Raw genomic sequence first — 18,330 nt, 5'->3', positions numbered from 1 at the left:
AACACCTTGTGACTTTTTTCTTTGGGTCCACGTGAAAGAGAAGGTCGACGCCAACAGCCCAGGGTCGATTCAAGACTTCAAAGATGGAATTCGTGATGCTATCTAGTACATAGGGCAACCAATTTACAATTCGGTTATGGAAAATTTCATGAAAAGGATATTGTTCTGTAAGCGGTCCAGGCATACAACAGAAGCGGTGAAAAATTGGATATTCAAAGAAAAAACTGCAGAACATCTGTGGAATAATATTAAGACTAAGGTTGGGCAAAAAGTTTAAAAATGCCAATTAAATATGGCAAGGAGTATAGGAAGCGTGGAACTCTATTTCTTTGCAGAAATGCCAAAAGTGAATAGAAAGCTTACTTCGCAGATGTGAAGCAGTTAAAAATGATAATGGATACTCAACATTGTACTACTCAAGTAAGTTTAATAAGCAAATTTTACCAATTTGGAATAACTAATTTCTGTTTTTCTTGCAGATCAATAAAAGTGCGCTATTTCAGTATCCAGTTCAAAAAGTGATAAATTTCAATTTTTCGAACTCCTTATAATTGTAGATATTGAATTGTTTTAGGATTATTTTCTTTTTGATAATGCTGAAATAAAGTAATAGAAAATAACTGTTTAACTGGGCCATCCAGTAAAAATAATCATTATTATGTGTTATTGTGGGAAGTGCGCTATTCATCTGTCCATAGGTGTATATCGGACTGCAGATTATTGCGTACCTCAAGTAGGAGTCCTAAATCATCTGCAAACATGAGACAGTTGGCAAAAATAATTAACAACAAAGGGCCACTTGTGTTCTTTGCGGAATACCCGAATAAGCCTCGATTAATGTTTAAGAGATAATAAAACTGATTTTCGCAAATAATTTCCTGTTGCTTAGAAAACTTGCGAAGATTTCTAAGAGTTTTTCCCGACATAATGCTTGAGCTTGTTTAAAAAAATTGAGTGATCAACTTTGTCAAACATGTAGCTGGACGTGGTTACTAAAAGCGTTTATTACTTTATTAGAGGCTAGAATTAGATTAAAACAAGCTGATCTACTGGGCATGAAACCAAACAAATGATAGCAGTTACAAATAAACTTACTTACATAATTTAATAGCTTTGCTAACACTTCATTAGACGTTGCTTAGACGACGCTACTTATTTAACATCGTGTGTGTTTTTACTTAATCAAAAATATTGTAAACATGGTACAAAATTGAAATAAACTATTTGTAGATATGCGCATAAAGGATGAGCCTGTTGTTTTCGTGACTATATTGATCAATAAGGAGATCTCTTTACTTTTGGTCTGAATGCTTTGCTTTTCAAAATATTCTTAGTGGAAGTCTATACACTTCGGCATTCGCTTGAATGTTTATTCAAGGTTTACAATTTTATCATGGTACGACGCTCTGAGTTGGTGCTCATAACTTTAAGATCGCTTACTTCAAATTTCCACCAGACAAGCTCTGCCTTCTATGGTCCAATTTCTAAACTTTCTATAATTTCAAAGTTGTTCGAAATTGTAGTTAAAGAAAACATTTTTTGTAAAGTTGTATTTCTAATAGCCAGCATTGCTTTATGCCTGGGAGGTAAACTGTAACCGAATTCCCGGATATTTCTGAATTTCGTTTGACTGACTTTATAAATCGAGCTCAATTCGATACCGTCAATAACGATTTTTCGAAGGTCTACTGCATGGTTGTCACATAATTTCTTGAAGAAGCTGGTAGTGGCAGCAATTATTTTACCACTAAGTACTTGAAATATCCCTTACAATAAATAAAGCTTTGTGTGAAGGCTTTTCCAGGCCATCAATGGATACTTCGACCACCCTTGCCAAATCCTGTGCACTGCTGCTACCCACTCACTTTCGCCTGAATCAGCCTAAACTTTTTGGCAAATTGCATAACTTGCCCTAGGTATTGTTACTTTTTTATTCATAAATAAATTATATTTCACAGATTTGACGTATGTACATACATACATTTTCGTAAAAATCAAACGGAAAATTTAAGACAAACACAATATTGCAGCAAATAATAAAAAACGTTGGATTACCAATCAAACACGGTTGATTCAATAACCATTTTCTTCCATAAGAATTATTGCCTCTAATCAAGTGAACCGTACTGTATGTAAAGGCCTGCAGCAAAACATGAAATGTCCAACGAATAAAGGCAATGCCAGTGGTAAAATATAAGGCACCCGATTGTCAGGAAATAAACAGAGCAGGCTGTCTTATTACTTCACCTTTATCATTACGCCATGGCCCTTAACGATAATTTTATATTATTTTGTAATTCATAAGAAATTGAATTGCGTTTGAATAATGCATGCCGAAGGAATTGTAACGCTCCGTAGTGTTTCTGTGTGTGCTCGTTTGCATGTTGCATCAGTCGAAATAATGGCAACAATGTGCAAGTTGTACGTGTCAGTCTGGTAGTTGTTGTGTCCCTTCACCACAATCCACAGCAGTTCGAAACAATTTGCTTTTGGGGTTCATTGCATTTTAATTAGCTTAGTTTTAGGTATTTGTTGTTGCTGTTGCAATAAAAAGACGAAAAGGATAGCGCTGTGTCTTGAAAGGCTGTTGAATGTACATTTGTATGCAAATACTAGGTAGTATATATTTAGATACGTAGACATACATACATACATACGTATGTTTGGTGTGGATAAAATTTTAACAATTGCAATAATTTGTGCGCATTGTTTCTAATCTCATCATTAGGCCATGTTTTCTAATGACAACAACACAGTTGCCTGAAATTTTGACGTTGTCATTTGCATTGTCACTTACAGACACGCAGCCAAAGTCGTGCATTGAATGGCATACATTTGTATATACATAAATACATATGTACATACAAACATACCGTTGGCTTACTTGCCAGTTGTGCGTCACCCGACTGACGTTTGTCGTTGTGCATTTCGTCCAAATTTATTGTTTTTCGGATTTAAATTTTCCCCATTTTTTCCGGCGATTTTACTTGCGCTTTGCACGAGTTCAAATCCTTTAATTAAATAAAATTAGCGAAATTCTAAAATGTAATCCCTTTCTATTTATATTTTCTATCTATTTGCAGAACTCATACACAGGTGCGTATTTGCGACAGAAGTTAAATTTTATCCACAATGGTATGGACAGATTCGCCGTCTTTACAGGTATTACATATACATACATACTCACACTAACACAAGCCCCTAATAATAATTCCCTGTGCATCACACATACTTCTTATGGCAAATCTCCAGCACTGAGCGTTTTTGAGTTACTTATTTTTTAAATTATTTTAAAAGTGTCATTTTATTTCTTGCAAAAAATTTGAGTAATTTCTATAAGAAATTTGAGTAACCTACTTAATTTGCATGACTATAATTTCTTCAGCACAGAAGAATCGCGATAAATGTTAATTCTAAGTGGAAAATGCGTATAAGATTTGTGGATTCGCCATTCGCCTAACCCCTGTTGCTGGATCTGGAGTAATACGGTCCAAATCTTTTTGCTTTGCACTAAGCGTGAACATTGTGCTGTTGAGTATGTCGGAGACGATTTTGGATAAGTAGGAGTTACGCGAGTCTCACGAGGATGCTGAAGCTCTTCGTCAGCAATGGGTGGCGGTTGGACTCCGGTAACGGCATTGGGGGATTGAGAGTTTAGGAAGGTGGTGAGAGCCGACTAATAAATGTCGTTTAGTGTTTGTTTACATACTGTCCGGTCCAGTCCTTGCCGTTGTGTTAGGTGCTGGATCTCGTCGGTGTAGTCGAAGAAGTTTCTCCTTATACGTCTGGGAGGTGTCTTAGGCTCTAGCAAATGTCTGCGGTAACATCCAAACAGAAATTTTTTAGTAAGCATTTTACTGTGCTCCTTGATTGAGAGCATGGAAACCTCGTTGTGAAGATGTTGCATGGGAGACATCATCAGGCATTCCATGGCTATCCTGATAGCAGTAATTTGCAGGTATGGAGCGTTAACATTCATGTTTTTGAGTTTTCAAAAATATAGATGTACTTGGCGAAGGTTTCCAAAAAGGTTTGGAAGTCGTCGTTGATATTGGCGTACAGCAGCATTGGAGTTCTCGTTGATCAAACTGAACAGCTGCAATGTGGGGCTTGAGTATGTCTATTGTCTAGGAATTAAAACAGACATACAACAAAATTTGTCCCAAAGTAACAAAAAGTTAATGTTTTTGAAAGCATTACGTGACTATTTTTTTTTTAATTTTGAGATTATAAGTAGTTTATTTTAGAGGCTAACTTGATTACCCCGCTGTTAGAGATCGCAAACTTTATGGAGCTTTGTAAAGCAAGCTCACGTTCAAATAACTATAGCTCTTAAAATAGTAAGCATAAAGTTTAAATGTTGATGATGTTCTTAAAATTATGCCTTACAAATTGTGAAAATAGTTGTTGGTTAACATTTTAGTTCTTTCAATAAAAGCGTAACTGGAAATTCTCTTTTATTATTTTTCTTTGCTCGCTCGTTTTAAGTGTCTGATAAAAGACAAAAATAATTTTGAACGTTATCTGGTAGATGATTTTACTGGCTTTCGAATGTTGTAATGAATGAGCCTATATCGTATGTATTACTTATATATAAGACTTGTACATCAAAACAATAGTTCTTTTTAGACACATTGTAGTATAAGACAGGACAAAAAAAAACTGACTGTCATTACTAGGGCAGGAATTTTTTACTCATGAAATTAGCCACATTATATAACTTTGGAGCATTCGTAGTCGGTAACAAAACACCCTGTATACATATATACGTTCATAAGAGGGTTGCGTTTTATATTTTGCCCCTTTGCAACACTACATGTGATGAGCTGTAATTCGATATTTTTAACGAAAAGTGTGGTATTTTTTAGCATAAACTCACTTAAAATCTTTTCATTTACTTTTTGCAGTGAGTTGAAAAATTCATATGGAATTAATTCGTGAATTCTTGCGTGCGATGATTTATTATTATATTTGACGTGGATTATCGAGACAGGAGTGCATTGATCAACTTACTTCGACTTTTGGCGTTGAAACATCCCACTAAGCCACTGAGAAACGCTGGTACAATCATTGGCCATCGATCTTTGCAGGATGAATTTCTTGAAAACCGTCAAAAAATCGTCAAAAACCGTCAGAGTTGTGCGTCAATTGATGCCGTAAATCGTCATGTCACATGTCAGGAGATAGAGGCATGCTTGAGCATTAGTAGGACTAGCATACATTCAATATTGCATAAACATTTGTTCGTCTAGAGCATTTGTTCTCCTTGGAATCGCAAAATTTGACAATTGCCCAAAAAAAGACTCGTATCGATTGATGTAAAGAGATGTTGAAGAAATTCAGCTGCGGTGGCTTAAACCACGTCTATGGCTTCATAATAGGTGACGAACTTCGGATCTATGCACATGAATCGGAAACAAAACAACAATAAAAAGTTCTCGTGTTTCAAGACGATCTTCATCCAACAAAAGTGGCTCGCGAGAGAAGCACTTCAAAGCAAGTGTTCGGCCGCTTTGCCGAAAATCTTGTCATGTCACAACGGTACTACTGAAGAGAGTAAAATAGTGACTTATGAGTTATACAAAACTAGTTTTTGCCATCAGTTTTCGGAGAATCAAGAAAACTCAACCGCCGAAAACAAATCATCCATCAAGGCAATGCGAGCTTTCATATATCGACTCACACAAGAGAGTTTTTGAGCACTAAAAAGATCGAATTAATGAGACATCCGCCTTAAAGACCTGATTTGGCACCTAATGATTTCTTTTTCTTCCAATAATCCAATAATCAAAAATAAAATGCGAGGCCAACGTTTCTCAATGCCTGAAGAAACTGTTGAAGTCTTTAAACAGCTCGTTTTCGAGGTACTCGCTTCTGAGTGCTTTGAAAATTGATTTAAGCAAATGCATAAGTTCCATGACTTCCCAGGAGAATATTTGGAAAAACAATAAATCAATTTTATTATTTTAATGTATTTTCATATGGGCGCAAAATATAAAAGGCAACTCTCGTATATATAATATTTCAAAATTCTTTATATTCGACACTTTCAGCAGTTATTTCAATGCTCCTATTTTTTATACACATCTTAATTATGTAGATATAAAAGAATCAAATTAGGCTTTATAGAGCTATGCGCCTTTAAAAATAGCATATAATGCATATTTAAACAGCACAAAATTTGTCTAATACTAACATAGTTTTGAAAACACGCGCAGCCTACCCTTTCAATAGGGAATTCTTTCAACATTTCAAGAAAGTTAATCATGCAAGAGGGTATTAATTACTTAATGAATTTGAAATAAATTAATTTAGTTTAATGTATAATTTATCTTTGTGCGATTAATTTAAAAATTTCCTCCTCATAACATATATTTATTCTTCATTTTTATTTTATTTAAGCCAAACATGGTAGTATGTTGGGTTATTTTTAGAATGATTTACATTAAAATTAACATACATAATTAAGGACTACTAAAAAATACTAGATAGAAGAATTAACAATAAAATTAAAATTAGAAAATGTTCACAATGTTTAAAACCTACAGCCACTCCGTGCTTTCTTTTAATCCAAAATATAAAGAGAAATGTGGTAAATGTCTTAACTCCAATCGATTAATGTTGTACGAGTGAAACTACTGTCCCTTTTGCTAACCGATTTTATTTTATAATCTCAATCCAAAAGCTTCCGCTTTCTGTTGTTGGCACATAAAGGTGATTTACATATATAACCCCAACTTTTTTTAAACACTACTCTTGGACGACATATAATATATTAGTAAATTAGGTGGTGTGTTTCCCAACTTCAAGTGAAATAACTTTAAATATTTTCCCAAAAATCTGTGCAGAAAAAGTAATATTCACATCCGTGTTACCTATCTCTAAAACAAAAGTTGTATGAAGAGCAAAATCTGCGTAGCTACATAACTTCAAAAATGGGCAAAAACAGCGTTCTTTGCACTTTTAGGTTAGGATATCTCAAAATCCTGACGTGATAGAGCAATTTGAACCCCGGATTCGGATTCTATGCAAAAATTATATTACTTCGAAAATGATCCTACACTTTCCTAGAACAAAACTTTGTTGACCTGTGTAATCTTTTACCTACTTCAAGTGACCGTTGTTTGGGGGATTATTATTATACCTGTACGAGGTGGTGCAAAATGAATTATCAATTTTGTTTTTGAATAATATTTTTTACGAAATAAAAAAAATATTTTGAGGGATGGAAATCTTTATTTTGACCTTTACGCACGCAATTGCTTGTCTGTTGGTATAGTGGAGCTGAATAGTTTACAAGTGTCAAATATGATTGACGTATGATACTTTTATAAAAATTATAAATTTTCTGATAGGGTGATTAATTTTGCGCTTTTTCGTTCAGTGATCCATTGGCCTTTAAAAGTGTTAGGCATGGTTTGTACTTTATAAAATAAATAAATATCTTAAATGCTATCTAATTTAGATTTTTCCAAAATGATTTTTATTATCAGATTTTTAACAAACACTCGCCATTAAATTTTAATTAATTGGATGCGTGAACCAAGAGAGTTTGCAGTAACAGAAGTGTTCACGTTTTCGAGTGTCATACAGTTATAAAGTCAATACATATTTACTCGATTAAATTCACATTTTATTGTTATATGATATGATACGGCCGCCGTGGCCGAATGGGTTGGTGCGTGACTATCATTCGGAATTCAGAGAGCCTACGTTCGAATCTCGTTCAAAATGAAGAAAAAGTTTTTTCTATAGCGGTCGCGCCTCGGCAGCAATGCAAACGGTGTATTTCCGAGTGCATTTCTGCTATGAAACAAGCTCCTCATAAAACTATTAAAACTAATTAATTATAAATTTTTAATTAAAAAGATCAGTCCTCTTTGTTTGTGTCTTCTGTTTTTCTAGTACTTAAAACATATCGTTCTCCCTTAGACGTCTCAATACATTCATATCATTTTGATCGATGCTTTTACAGCTAGCCCACTATACCGCTTTGCTGAAAACCTCACCTGCTTCTCTTTATAATCTTTATAATACGTTTAATTTTCTCAGGTGTCTCTGAGATGAAGTCAGAGTTGGGTTCCTTCGTCCCATAAATATTGTGCGTCTACGACATCATCATTCCTCTCCTGTACGGTTGATAAAGTATATTTATACATGTATATATTTTTTATGCATGTCTCCGCACACGAACACACCTCAGCCTTTAAACTCGACGGGATTCTCCAAGCTCAGAAATATTTGAGCTCAATGCAAGCTTTGAAACGCTTATTGTTCATGTTATACAACTAAGTAGTCAATGCATAAAAATGTTGTTCAAGTTTTAGGATTAGAAGCCTAGGAGTTTTGATTACCAAAGCGAAGACGTAATTTCCGCTGCTAATCTCGGATTTATCAAAAAGAAGTCCTAAAAATTTATTAACCCACGATCGACTTTATGTAGATCAAGATCAAAAATTTTATTTACTTATAATAATATTTATTATTTATTTATAATAATATCTATTTTTTCTCTTAAGAAATTTATTTAGTCAGAACATATGTAAATGAAAAAATGAATTTAAGTGACTAATAGTAAAAAGAAACTAAAAAGTTCGACCCAAATTGGGGGACATCAGAATTCGTTTTAGAGGTATGGTTTCTTCGGCAAAGTTTCTTATTTTGATCCCTAGAATATGATTTTTACAGAGCAATGGGCGATTTTTTTGCCTACCCACAAATCGACCCGGCCTAATATGTACATATGTGGTTATATCATATAATGTATGTAGGGTCTCACATCATCTGAACTTTCCTTTGTAAATCGAATTAAAAAATGCCAGCTGTTTATTTCTACCGTAACTAACCAATGTAACAACGGTACTTCTCTACATACATTAAACTATTTATGATTTTGTGACTGATTTTGCCTCAGCTTCGGGCATATTTGAACGGCCTATTCTATCTCGTGCCACTCAAACCTTATTTGGAAGCAGTTGAGAATTCCCTTTTTTTCTTCCTTTAAATTCGCGTATAATTGAACTATATGCACCTCAATAGCGCCTTATATTTAGTAGTTCTAGTTTTCTAAAATAAAGATTAAAATATCTTGTGTAGAATCCTGTGATGGTTCGGAAGCCATATCTATACAGGTCTAGGAGCCCATTTGATGCTCTTCTTCTGGAGAAATTTAAGCTAGATATAAACATAAGTACACCAAAATGGTTAGACCGATGAGAGGAACATATTTAACCATGTCAGTCCGTCCGTCTCTCTGTGCACACAATAACTCGGGTAAAAATTAATATATGTATTTCAATAACACATAACAATACGGCGGCCGCCGTAGCCGAATGGGTTGGTGCGTGATTACCATTCGGAATTCACCGAGAGGTCGTTAGTTCGAATCTCGGTGAAGGCAAAATTAATAAAAACATTTTTCTAATAGCGGTCGCCCCTCGGCAGGCAATGGCAAACCTCCGAGTGTATTTCTGCCATGAAAAAGCTCCTCATAAAAATATCTGCCGTTCGGAGTCGGCTTGAAACTGTAGGTCCCTCCATTTGTGGAACAACATCAAGACGCACACCACAAATAGGAGGAGGAGCTCGGCCAAACACCTAACAGAAGTGTACGCGCCAATTATTTATTTTTTTTTTTTTTTTATTTCAATAACACTTGGTACACATATAAGTATATATAATATTATGTTTTGTCCAAGGTAGATCGGTATTATTGTACAAATAGACGAAATCGGCCAATAACCACGCTCACCTGCCATATAACGATAATTTTCCACTTATTTTAATTTTCGCACATATAAAAACGCGTCTGAAATTCAATAGATGTACATCAATATCAAAAAACAACATGTGTGATCGGCGCAAATATTTCGCTTGACTGATAGTTTCTGGTTCATATTTTCAGTCAGAAAAAGCAAATATGACCACCAGAAGAGTTTTTGTCGTTAAATAATGACTGACGAAATGAGCGGCCACACTCGCAAATAAGAGGAATTTAGATACAGGAAACTCCACTCTGTTCTTTAAAACTACGGTTATACGCACATTGTTTTTCAGATTCATAATCAAAAAGTTGCTTTTGGAATTAACAGAATAGAGGTGTTTTCCATTTTCTTCCTAATCCCTGTGTTTTTCGCAGATAGCAGTTGTGTGCACAATTAAATTGAGCTGGTTTAAAATGAGGTTGGCTAGAGTTGGCTTATCCTTAGACCGGTGTTCAGCATGAGGAGAGCTGCTGCTTCCACAGTCGCTGAAGTGCAGAACAAATGGTTCCTTAATTACATCTTATACGGGTTTTTGTAGAGAGAAGCAGTCATTTTCCCCCCTGATACTATTAGTATGGGTATAGTTTTGCATCATTTGAAAGTTTCCCTTGGGGTCACTGAGGGTTTGCATCATAATTTTTCAAACGAAAAACCATTTAAATCTTAATATAACATACGGTGCAAGAAAAAATGCTCTATATGTGTAATTTTTAAAATTTTTTTGTTTATTTATTATATTATTAAACAAATTTTTTTTGTGTTTAGCAAATTTATTAAAATTTAAATTTTAATTAAATTTCAGCAGGCCATTTTTTTAGTATATCCGGTGTAATTCCCGAAAATTATCAAGATCAGATCACTTTAATATATAGCTCAGACATAACTAAGCTCTCAAGTGTGAGGCTACCGTTTTATAATATAAAAAGTCTTGCGGTATTTCGGCAAGCTTGTCTTTGCAAGCGCGTAGTTCTAGTTGTATTCGTCGCATCGGTTCACGCTTGAGCTTTTTGGAAAGCTCTTTTCACGTGCTAACACGTGTTTGATTAATTGTTGTTTGTTTTTAGTCGTTCGTGAGTTATAGCGTCGCAAACATGGAGCAAAATAAAGAGAAAATACGGCATATTTTCAGTACTACTACGATAAAGGCAAAAATGCATCTCATGGTGCCAATAAAATTTGTGCAGTTTATGGACCCGATACAGTTTCCATTTCCACCGCACAACGATGGTTTCAACGTTTTCGTTCTGGTGTAGAGGTGATCGAAGATGCGCCACGTTCCGGAAGGCCTGTCGTCAAAAATTGCGATAAAATCGCTGAATTGATCGAAAGAGACCGGCATAGTAGCAGCCGTAGCATCGGCCAAGAGCTGGACATGAGTCATCAAACCGTTATAAACCATTTGAAGAAGCTTGGATTCAAAAAGAAGCTCGATGTATGGGTGCCACACGACTTGACGCAAGAAAACATTTTTGCCCGTATGGATGCATGCGAATCGCTTCTGAATCGCAACAAAATCGACCCGTTTTTGAAGCGGATGGTGACTGGCGATGAAAAGTGGGTCACTTACGACAACGTGAAGCGCAAACGGTCGTGGCGAAAAGCGGTGAAGCTGCCCAGACGGTGGCCAAGCCTGGATTGACGGCCAGGAAGGTTCTTCTGTGAGTTTGGTGGGATTGGCAGGGAATCATCCACTATGAGCTGCTCCCCTATGGCCAAACGCTCAATTCGGACCTGTACTACCAACAACTGGACCGCTTGAATGCAGCACTCATGCAGAAAAGGCCATCTTTGATCAACAGAGGCCGAATTGTCTTCCATCAGGATAACGCCAGGCCACACACATCTTTGGTGACGTGCCAGAAGCTCCGGGAGCTCGGATGGGAGGTTCTTTTGCATCCACCGTATAGTCCGGATCTCGCACCAAGTGTGTACCACCTATTTCTGTCCATGGCGAACGAGCTTGGTAGTCGGAAGTTGTCCACAAGAGAGTCCTGTGAAAATTGGCTCTCCGAGTCTATTGACAATAGGGAAGCGAGCTTCTATAAGAGGGGCATTATGAAGTTGGCATCTCGTTGGGAACTCGTCATCGAACAAAACGACGCATATTTGACTTAAATCGCATTATTATAACCAATTTTATGAACAATTGAAAATTCAATAAAAATACCGCAAGACTTTTTTGACAACCTTACATTTTTTACTCCCAGCGACCCTAAGGAGAATTTATAAATATCATTACCTTGAAAACTGGAGCCAATCTGACAAAACAGGTGACACCAATTAATTTAGAAAACCTTAATTATGTTAAGTAAGTTCAACTAATAAAACCTTTGCCCAAATTTTGCACACTGTTATTATGACAAAATTATGAAGCATTTTTTTAAATCGCAATCTTCTATACTATAAAGATGAATGTCTGTACGTTGTCCGCGCATCACTACGAAACGACAACACCAAATGACGTAAAAATTTGTATACATTCGTATTTTCACCCAATGAAGGTTATAGGCATGTTTTTATGATGAAACTACCTTCCCACAGCCCCCAGGGCGCGCCACCATTCTCATTCGTCATTAATAATCGAATATTTGCTTAAATTTAATCTAAAAAATATTAGTTTTTCCTATTTCCCACTATTTATAGCACACTCTAGACTTCATAATCCGCATAAGCTGTTCAACTATGATCCAAATGCAACGTTCAAAAACGGTTTGAGATAGAAAATTATTAAAAATAATTTTGCTTGATAATTTTCTGATTGGTTGTTTTGATTTTATTCAACGAGGCATAGCAACGGATGCCGGGTATTGTAATATTATGGTTATTAATAAAAAATTATTTTCTATGAAATTATTGTTTGTAATTCTTTTATATACATATCCTAAATCCCTCAAAACTATTCCTACGCGAGCGGGGCCGCGGGTTAAAGCCAGTAACAAACATTATTCATTTTTGAAAATACCAGTAAACTCTATTTCACATATACATATGTATGTATGCATATGTAGATACAGACATCAGTGCCCAAATGAGCTATCCAGTAATTTGCAATATTATTTTTCTTTACAGAATATGAATCGTCCACAGCAAATGGTTCCAGTCTGGATTGTCTAAATTTGATTGTACAAAACATTAATCGAAGTACAACGCAAACCACACTAACAACGATTGCGGGCAATAATAATAACAACAACAAACAAAGTAACAAAAGCAGCAGCAGTAGTGGTAGTAACAACGGTAGCAACAATTCAAGCAATGCCGTCGCCACTGTTCCAGTGACGACTTCACCATCAACAGCAAGTATTACCAGCAATATATCGCAAAGCTCGTCGCAATCGTCGTTGAATGCGACTTTTAAGCAAAAATGCACAACATAATAATAATATAAAAACTGTGTATATATTCAAATGTATGTACATATGTAATTTTGTATAGAATAAATTAGCGAGTATATAGAGGAGCTGTAAAATAATTCAATCATGGAGATTTAATTCACTCATAATTCTTTTATAAAATGTGATTATTGGATTGTACAAAACCCATTTTTTTAAATTGTAAATGAATGAAAAAATTTTGTTTGAAAAACTTTAGTGCGCTATTAAATGGAATAAAAGCATTCAGTGTTTGCATTCACTTACATCTGAGTTCACGACAATAGCAGCGCGACAAATTTCAAGCTTTTGACTATTTTTTAAATTTGTAATTTATAAATTAATTTTTATTAATATATAGTTCATACCATGATACAATAATTTTTAGAAGGTAGTTTCACTTTAATATTTTTGACATAAACCGTGTTTGTTGACATGTTGTTGATGGTCATGTGGTAGAAAATCGACGTCTTAAAATCCGATTTGACCTATTTTCCCAGATTTATGTGAGAGAAGATCACATATTTGTTTAGATACAAGGCTTCTGCAATATAACTCCTTCACTTAAGCAGCTAAAACTGTGAAATTTTGAGGACTATATAAATATACCCAGCAATCAAACAGCGTGTACAAAATAAAATTGTCGAAAGCTTAGCAGCGCGCTATATTCTGAACGATGGTATGCATATAAGGTGGTGCAAATTTAATCATCCATTTTGTTTTGTAATAATTTGTTTACTAAGTAAAAAGAAAATTATTTTGAATGACCTTTGACCTTTTTTTTGTATACTGCAGCTATCTTATTCACAAATGCCAAATATGATTGACGTACTACGCAATTTTCAAATATTATAAATCTTCCGATGGGATCACTAATTTTGCGTCATCTTATATGTATATATGCATATCATTCAGTCCTACTACTACTTTATAATTATTTAAGAAATGTATCCTATGGATCAATAAAAAATATATTTTTTTCAAATCTTTTAAAATATCATCAACACAAAATGGAACTTTGCATATTTATCTATAATGCGACGGTGACTTTAAACTATTTAAATTATTTTAACTGAATGAATGATTGCATAAACAGCAGATATTGCATTGATCTGATCATCCAGTGTTAAAAAGGTTTATTTCGTCATTCTTTTTTTTTTTCTTACATTGAATATGCTGAAGTGTGAATTCATATTTCCTTTAAGTAAGTGCATCATTAAACAATTCTAGATCCAATATCCAACTTAAGAAAAAAAGTGAAATTTTAACAATCCATACATACAGTAATTTCAAACTTTGACAGCTCTGGCATAGTACTGTATGAATATTGCAATATTTGTACTTAGAACGCCTTAGACTAAGAATTTATGTGTTACGAATTAGTATACAATTTTTGTGCTGGTTGAAATAGTTTTTTCTCCAACTTAAAGTAAAGGATACAGTGGTTATACAAAGTCAAATATTTATGTAAATATATTTATTTATAAACTTGAAGTAAGAATCAACCAAAAAAGTTATATCAATTTATGTAGTAAAATACCAGTTTTTATAACTGATATTTTTTATTCGACTAGATTAATGTATTTACAAGTAATTTAAATTTTAGTTTTTAAATTATTTATTTAGCTAATAAAAATGGCATATATAAATATCAAAGTGTTTTGCTTAGAAATTTGTCACGTTCTCTAATCCAGTTCCAGTTTTCGAAAAGATCCGCTAACACCGCTTAACTTCCCAAGTTTCCATTCCTTTTTACGTCCATCTCGTAAATCTTCATTTGTGCCAAAATGAACATCTTCTGGGAAGTGTTTTTTATAGGCCAGCAATTTCTGCGCAAAGGATTCGACGGCCTCCGAAATGTGACCATTGACGCTACCATACTCAATTGTTACAGCGTCGCGTCGGATATACTATATTCCAACAAATCTTCCACTTTCTTGTGTGCCGTGAACTACGTAATACGGTTATAATAAAATTAAATTATTACATATTCTTCTATTTGTAAATATGTTGCTTCTTACAGCTTAGATATAAATACCTTGAACGCTAGTGTTCTGGGCATAAAGGAAGTTACGAAATTAAATATCGGAAATCCTTCGCGCCTCATATTTAATTTATGAACTTCTTTTAGTTTCAAGTCTACGCCAAAGTGTGGGCTTTTTTCAAAAGGAACGGGTCAAACTGCATCATTAGATCGATACCAACGTCTAGACAATCAATTACATACGTCAAACCCACTATGCTAGCATTGTCACTCTCTATAGCCAATACCTCGAATAGCATAATTAATAGTTTAAAAGCTAAACGGGGGTTTGATTTCTTTGAATCGATTTTGCAGTACAGCGACATCATAAGGTCGGGTCCATCCGGTGTAACAGGCTTGTTGTGCACTATGTGTATGCTGTGAATGAAGAGAGATATATTTTCACACAAAACATGGAGTTATAAAATAAAATGATAGAAAAGATAAAACTACAATTTTGAATATAATATTTACAATAATATTTTTGGTAAAAAGCGGCAGGCAACCTCTGATTGTATTTCTGATTGTATTTCTCTGTCGTTCGGAGGCGGTATAAAACTGTAGATCCCTTCATTTGTGGAACAATATCAATGCGCATGCCACAAATAGAAGGAGAAGCTCAGCCAAACACATCCAATAAAGGCGGTAAGTACATACAGTCACTTTATTAGAGGCAATAATTTTTATAAAATGAAATGGTTATTAAATTAACCGTATTTGATCTAGTAATCCAAGGTTTTCTTATAATTCAAGTGAAGGCTACACTTTGCTTGAAAATAAACATGCATCAAAATAGTATTTGATTTATTAGTCCTTTTGATTAGAGGCTCTAACCAAATAAGAAAAAATAATAAATATAGAAAATTTCGTCGTTGAATGGATTTGTAGAAATCTCCAGATAGCCTAATGAAATTTCAGACCAGGCCATTTTAATTACTGGAATGAAAGCATTTTTGTCTGCAAATTGTTGCCCATTCTCATAAGCCTTACGAACAAGCCATTCCCATAGATTTTCAATAATGTTCTTACCGGTTTACGAGCAACACGTTACCGCAACCTTTGCAGATGACACGGCTGTCCTAGCAGTTGGAGAAGTGATCGAGACTACAACGACGAAATTGCAATCGGCGGTGAGTTCTATTGCAACATGGGCAAAAAATGGCGTATCAAATTAAACAATTCAAAATCAGTTCACATTGTATTCGGCCTGAAAAAAACAATTTACAAGCCAGACTACATAAACAGCGTAAATATACCGTACGTCAACGAGGCAAAATATCTTGGTATAACCCTTTGTGCTAAGCTGCGTTGGAAGGCGCATGTCAAGAAAAAGCGTGAAGAGCTGGAATTGAAAACAAAAAAACCTTATTTATCTTATTGGCAGACACTCTATTATGTCAATGAACAACAAACTACTGCTATATAATCAAATACTCAAACCGGTCTGGACGTATGGCATTCAGCTATGGGGATGCTCAAGCGAATTTTGCTTGACTATTATCCAACGATTCCAAAATAAAGTGTTGCGCAACATCGTCAATGCTCTATACTATGTGAGACATCTCGACCTCCATCGTGATCTTGGTATCCTACCCATCACTGACGTGGCGTAAAAGTACGCCATGGCTCGCAGACAACGTTTAACTACACATGTCAACGCTGAAGCATTGGCTTTGCTTCAGCCAAGTACTCATCGTCGGCGGCTCAAGCGTAAAACAGTTTTAGACCAGATGGGCACCCAGTAGCAGCTGTACCTTATATATTTATACATTCATAATGAATTTATGAATATTGAGGCATCTTAGTTTTTCCTTTTTTAATATATATGGTCAATAAAAATTGCTCGTTAGTATCTTTATTTAGTTGTACTAGTTTAATTTCTAAACGTTATTCTGCTTATACTTTAAGATGCGTTAATAAAAAAAAAAATAATGTTCAGAACTGGGGAATGCCGTGGCCATGCTAAAGTTTCAACGTTTTGGGACGCAAATCAAGTTTTGACCACACTTATCCTGTTGAAAGATCCAATGTTTCACAAACCTCGGAAGAATGTGATTCTAGCTGTAGAGCTGTTTTCCGTTATTTCGTAGTCTACAATACAATTTTTAATTTAATCACGCCATAGAAGGATATTGCTCGCCATACCTTAACATCACCTTCACAGCTGATGTCGACTCAAGTACCTTCCCCCCTTTCTTAAGTCATGGAAATATGAACTGTGTCCAACCGGCCCATCCAGATGGAACTTCTTTTTGACACTTTTTCCCATTCACGGGGATCGTCATTTGTAACAGAGCTTCAAATTTATTCAAATGTTTTTTTTTTTTGATTTTGGTTAAATTAAAAATGAATTTTAGAATTAGATGGTCAACGAAAGAAAACATTTCAAAGTTTAACCAGAAACAGCAACAATTAATGATATTTAAATTTCGCATATTGACACATCTTTTATAAACTGCTTCAAATTATATTTAAATTAACCTTCCTGTATAGGTAAGCTTTAAAATGCAAAAAATATCTTGCAGATCGGAGCACTCTGTGTTATTACATTACATGTAAACGTATTTCGGGACTTTTTTCTATAAGATAGATATTCAAAAGTTACTCAGTCTGTTTTGTTTGCACATCTCCCGTTTTACATCTCGTTTATACCAACGAATCAGTATTCCTGCATCAACTGATTTTTCAGAGCAAAGATGGAAGAGTTTGGATAATTACAACTATAACTTCATTTGACATTTCCAAAAAAGGGTTATGAAAAGCAACTGATACGTATGAAAAGATTCCTATCAAATAAATATTTATCATACTACCATACATACCATTAAGTTATTACACCGTCCACGTTCACATAATACTTCTGGAAAGGCATTCTTCAGCGCATAATAATCATCAATTCGTCTTTTTATTTCCTCCAGACTGAAGCGACAACGACGTAAGAATGCTAAAATCAATTGGGGGTCGGTGGATGTTTTCAAATATGGCGACTTTTCTAACCACTCTTTAATGATGCGGATTTGATCAACAACAGTAATCGGGTTCTCATTACAATTCGTACGCGCCAATTCTCGAAGTGTGGGGTTGAGGGTGTGCAAACTTATTGTGCTCATAGTCTAAACTCTATATACTTTACTAATCTATCAACTACAACTGAAATAAATTATTAGTGCTA

At 34.8% G+C, this 18,330-nt stretch overlaps 2 protein-coding genes across 2 annotated transcripts in view; one reads left to right on the top strand and one right to left on the bottom strand.

Annotated features, from left to right (window-relative positions):
• LOC128871973 (myogenic-determination protein) overlaps positions 1–13,423 on the top strand; it is a 50,398-nt gene extending 36,975 nt beyond the window's left edge. Inside the window, exons 4-5 of the mRNA XM_054114189.1 lie at positions 3,084–3,162; positions 12,834–13,423. Coding sequence (XP_053970164.1) covers positions 3,084–3,162; positions 12,834–13,141 — 387 coding nt within the window. The 3' untranslated portion in view covers positions 13,142–13,423. The remainder of the gene's footprint in view (positions 1–3,083; positions 3,163–12,833) is intronic.
• Positions 13,424–14,820: 1,397 nt separating this feature from the next.
• LOC128868745 (uncharacterized) lies at positions 14,821–18,268 on the bottom strand. Its single transcript, XM_054111242.1, is given in 5 exon segments — positions 14,821–15,048; positions 15,051–15,086; positions 15,174–15,277; positions 15,280–15,536; positions 17,997–18,268. Coding segments are annotated over 5 exon segments (897 nt in total).
• Positions 18,269–18,330: the final 62 nt, after the last annotated feature.

This window comes from Anastrepha ludens, chromosome 2 (genome assembly GCF_028408465.1).
Source record: "Anastrepha ludens isolate Willacy chromosome 2, idAnaLude1.1, whole genome shotgun sequence".
In the NCBI taxonomy this organism is placed as follows: domain Eukaryota; kingdom Metazoa; phylum Arthropoda; class Insecta; order Diptera; family Tephritidae; genus Anastrepha; species Anastrepha ludens.
This window is presented reverse-complemented; position numbering and strand designations above follow the sequence as displayed.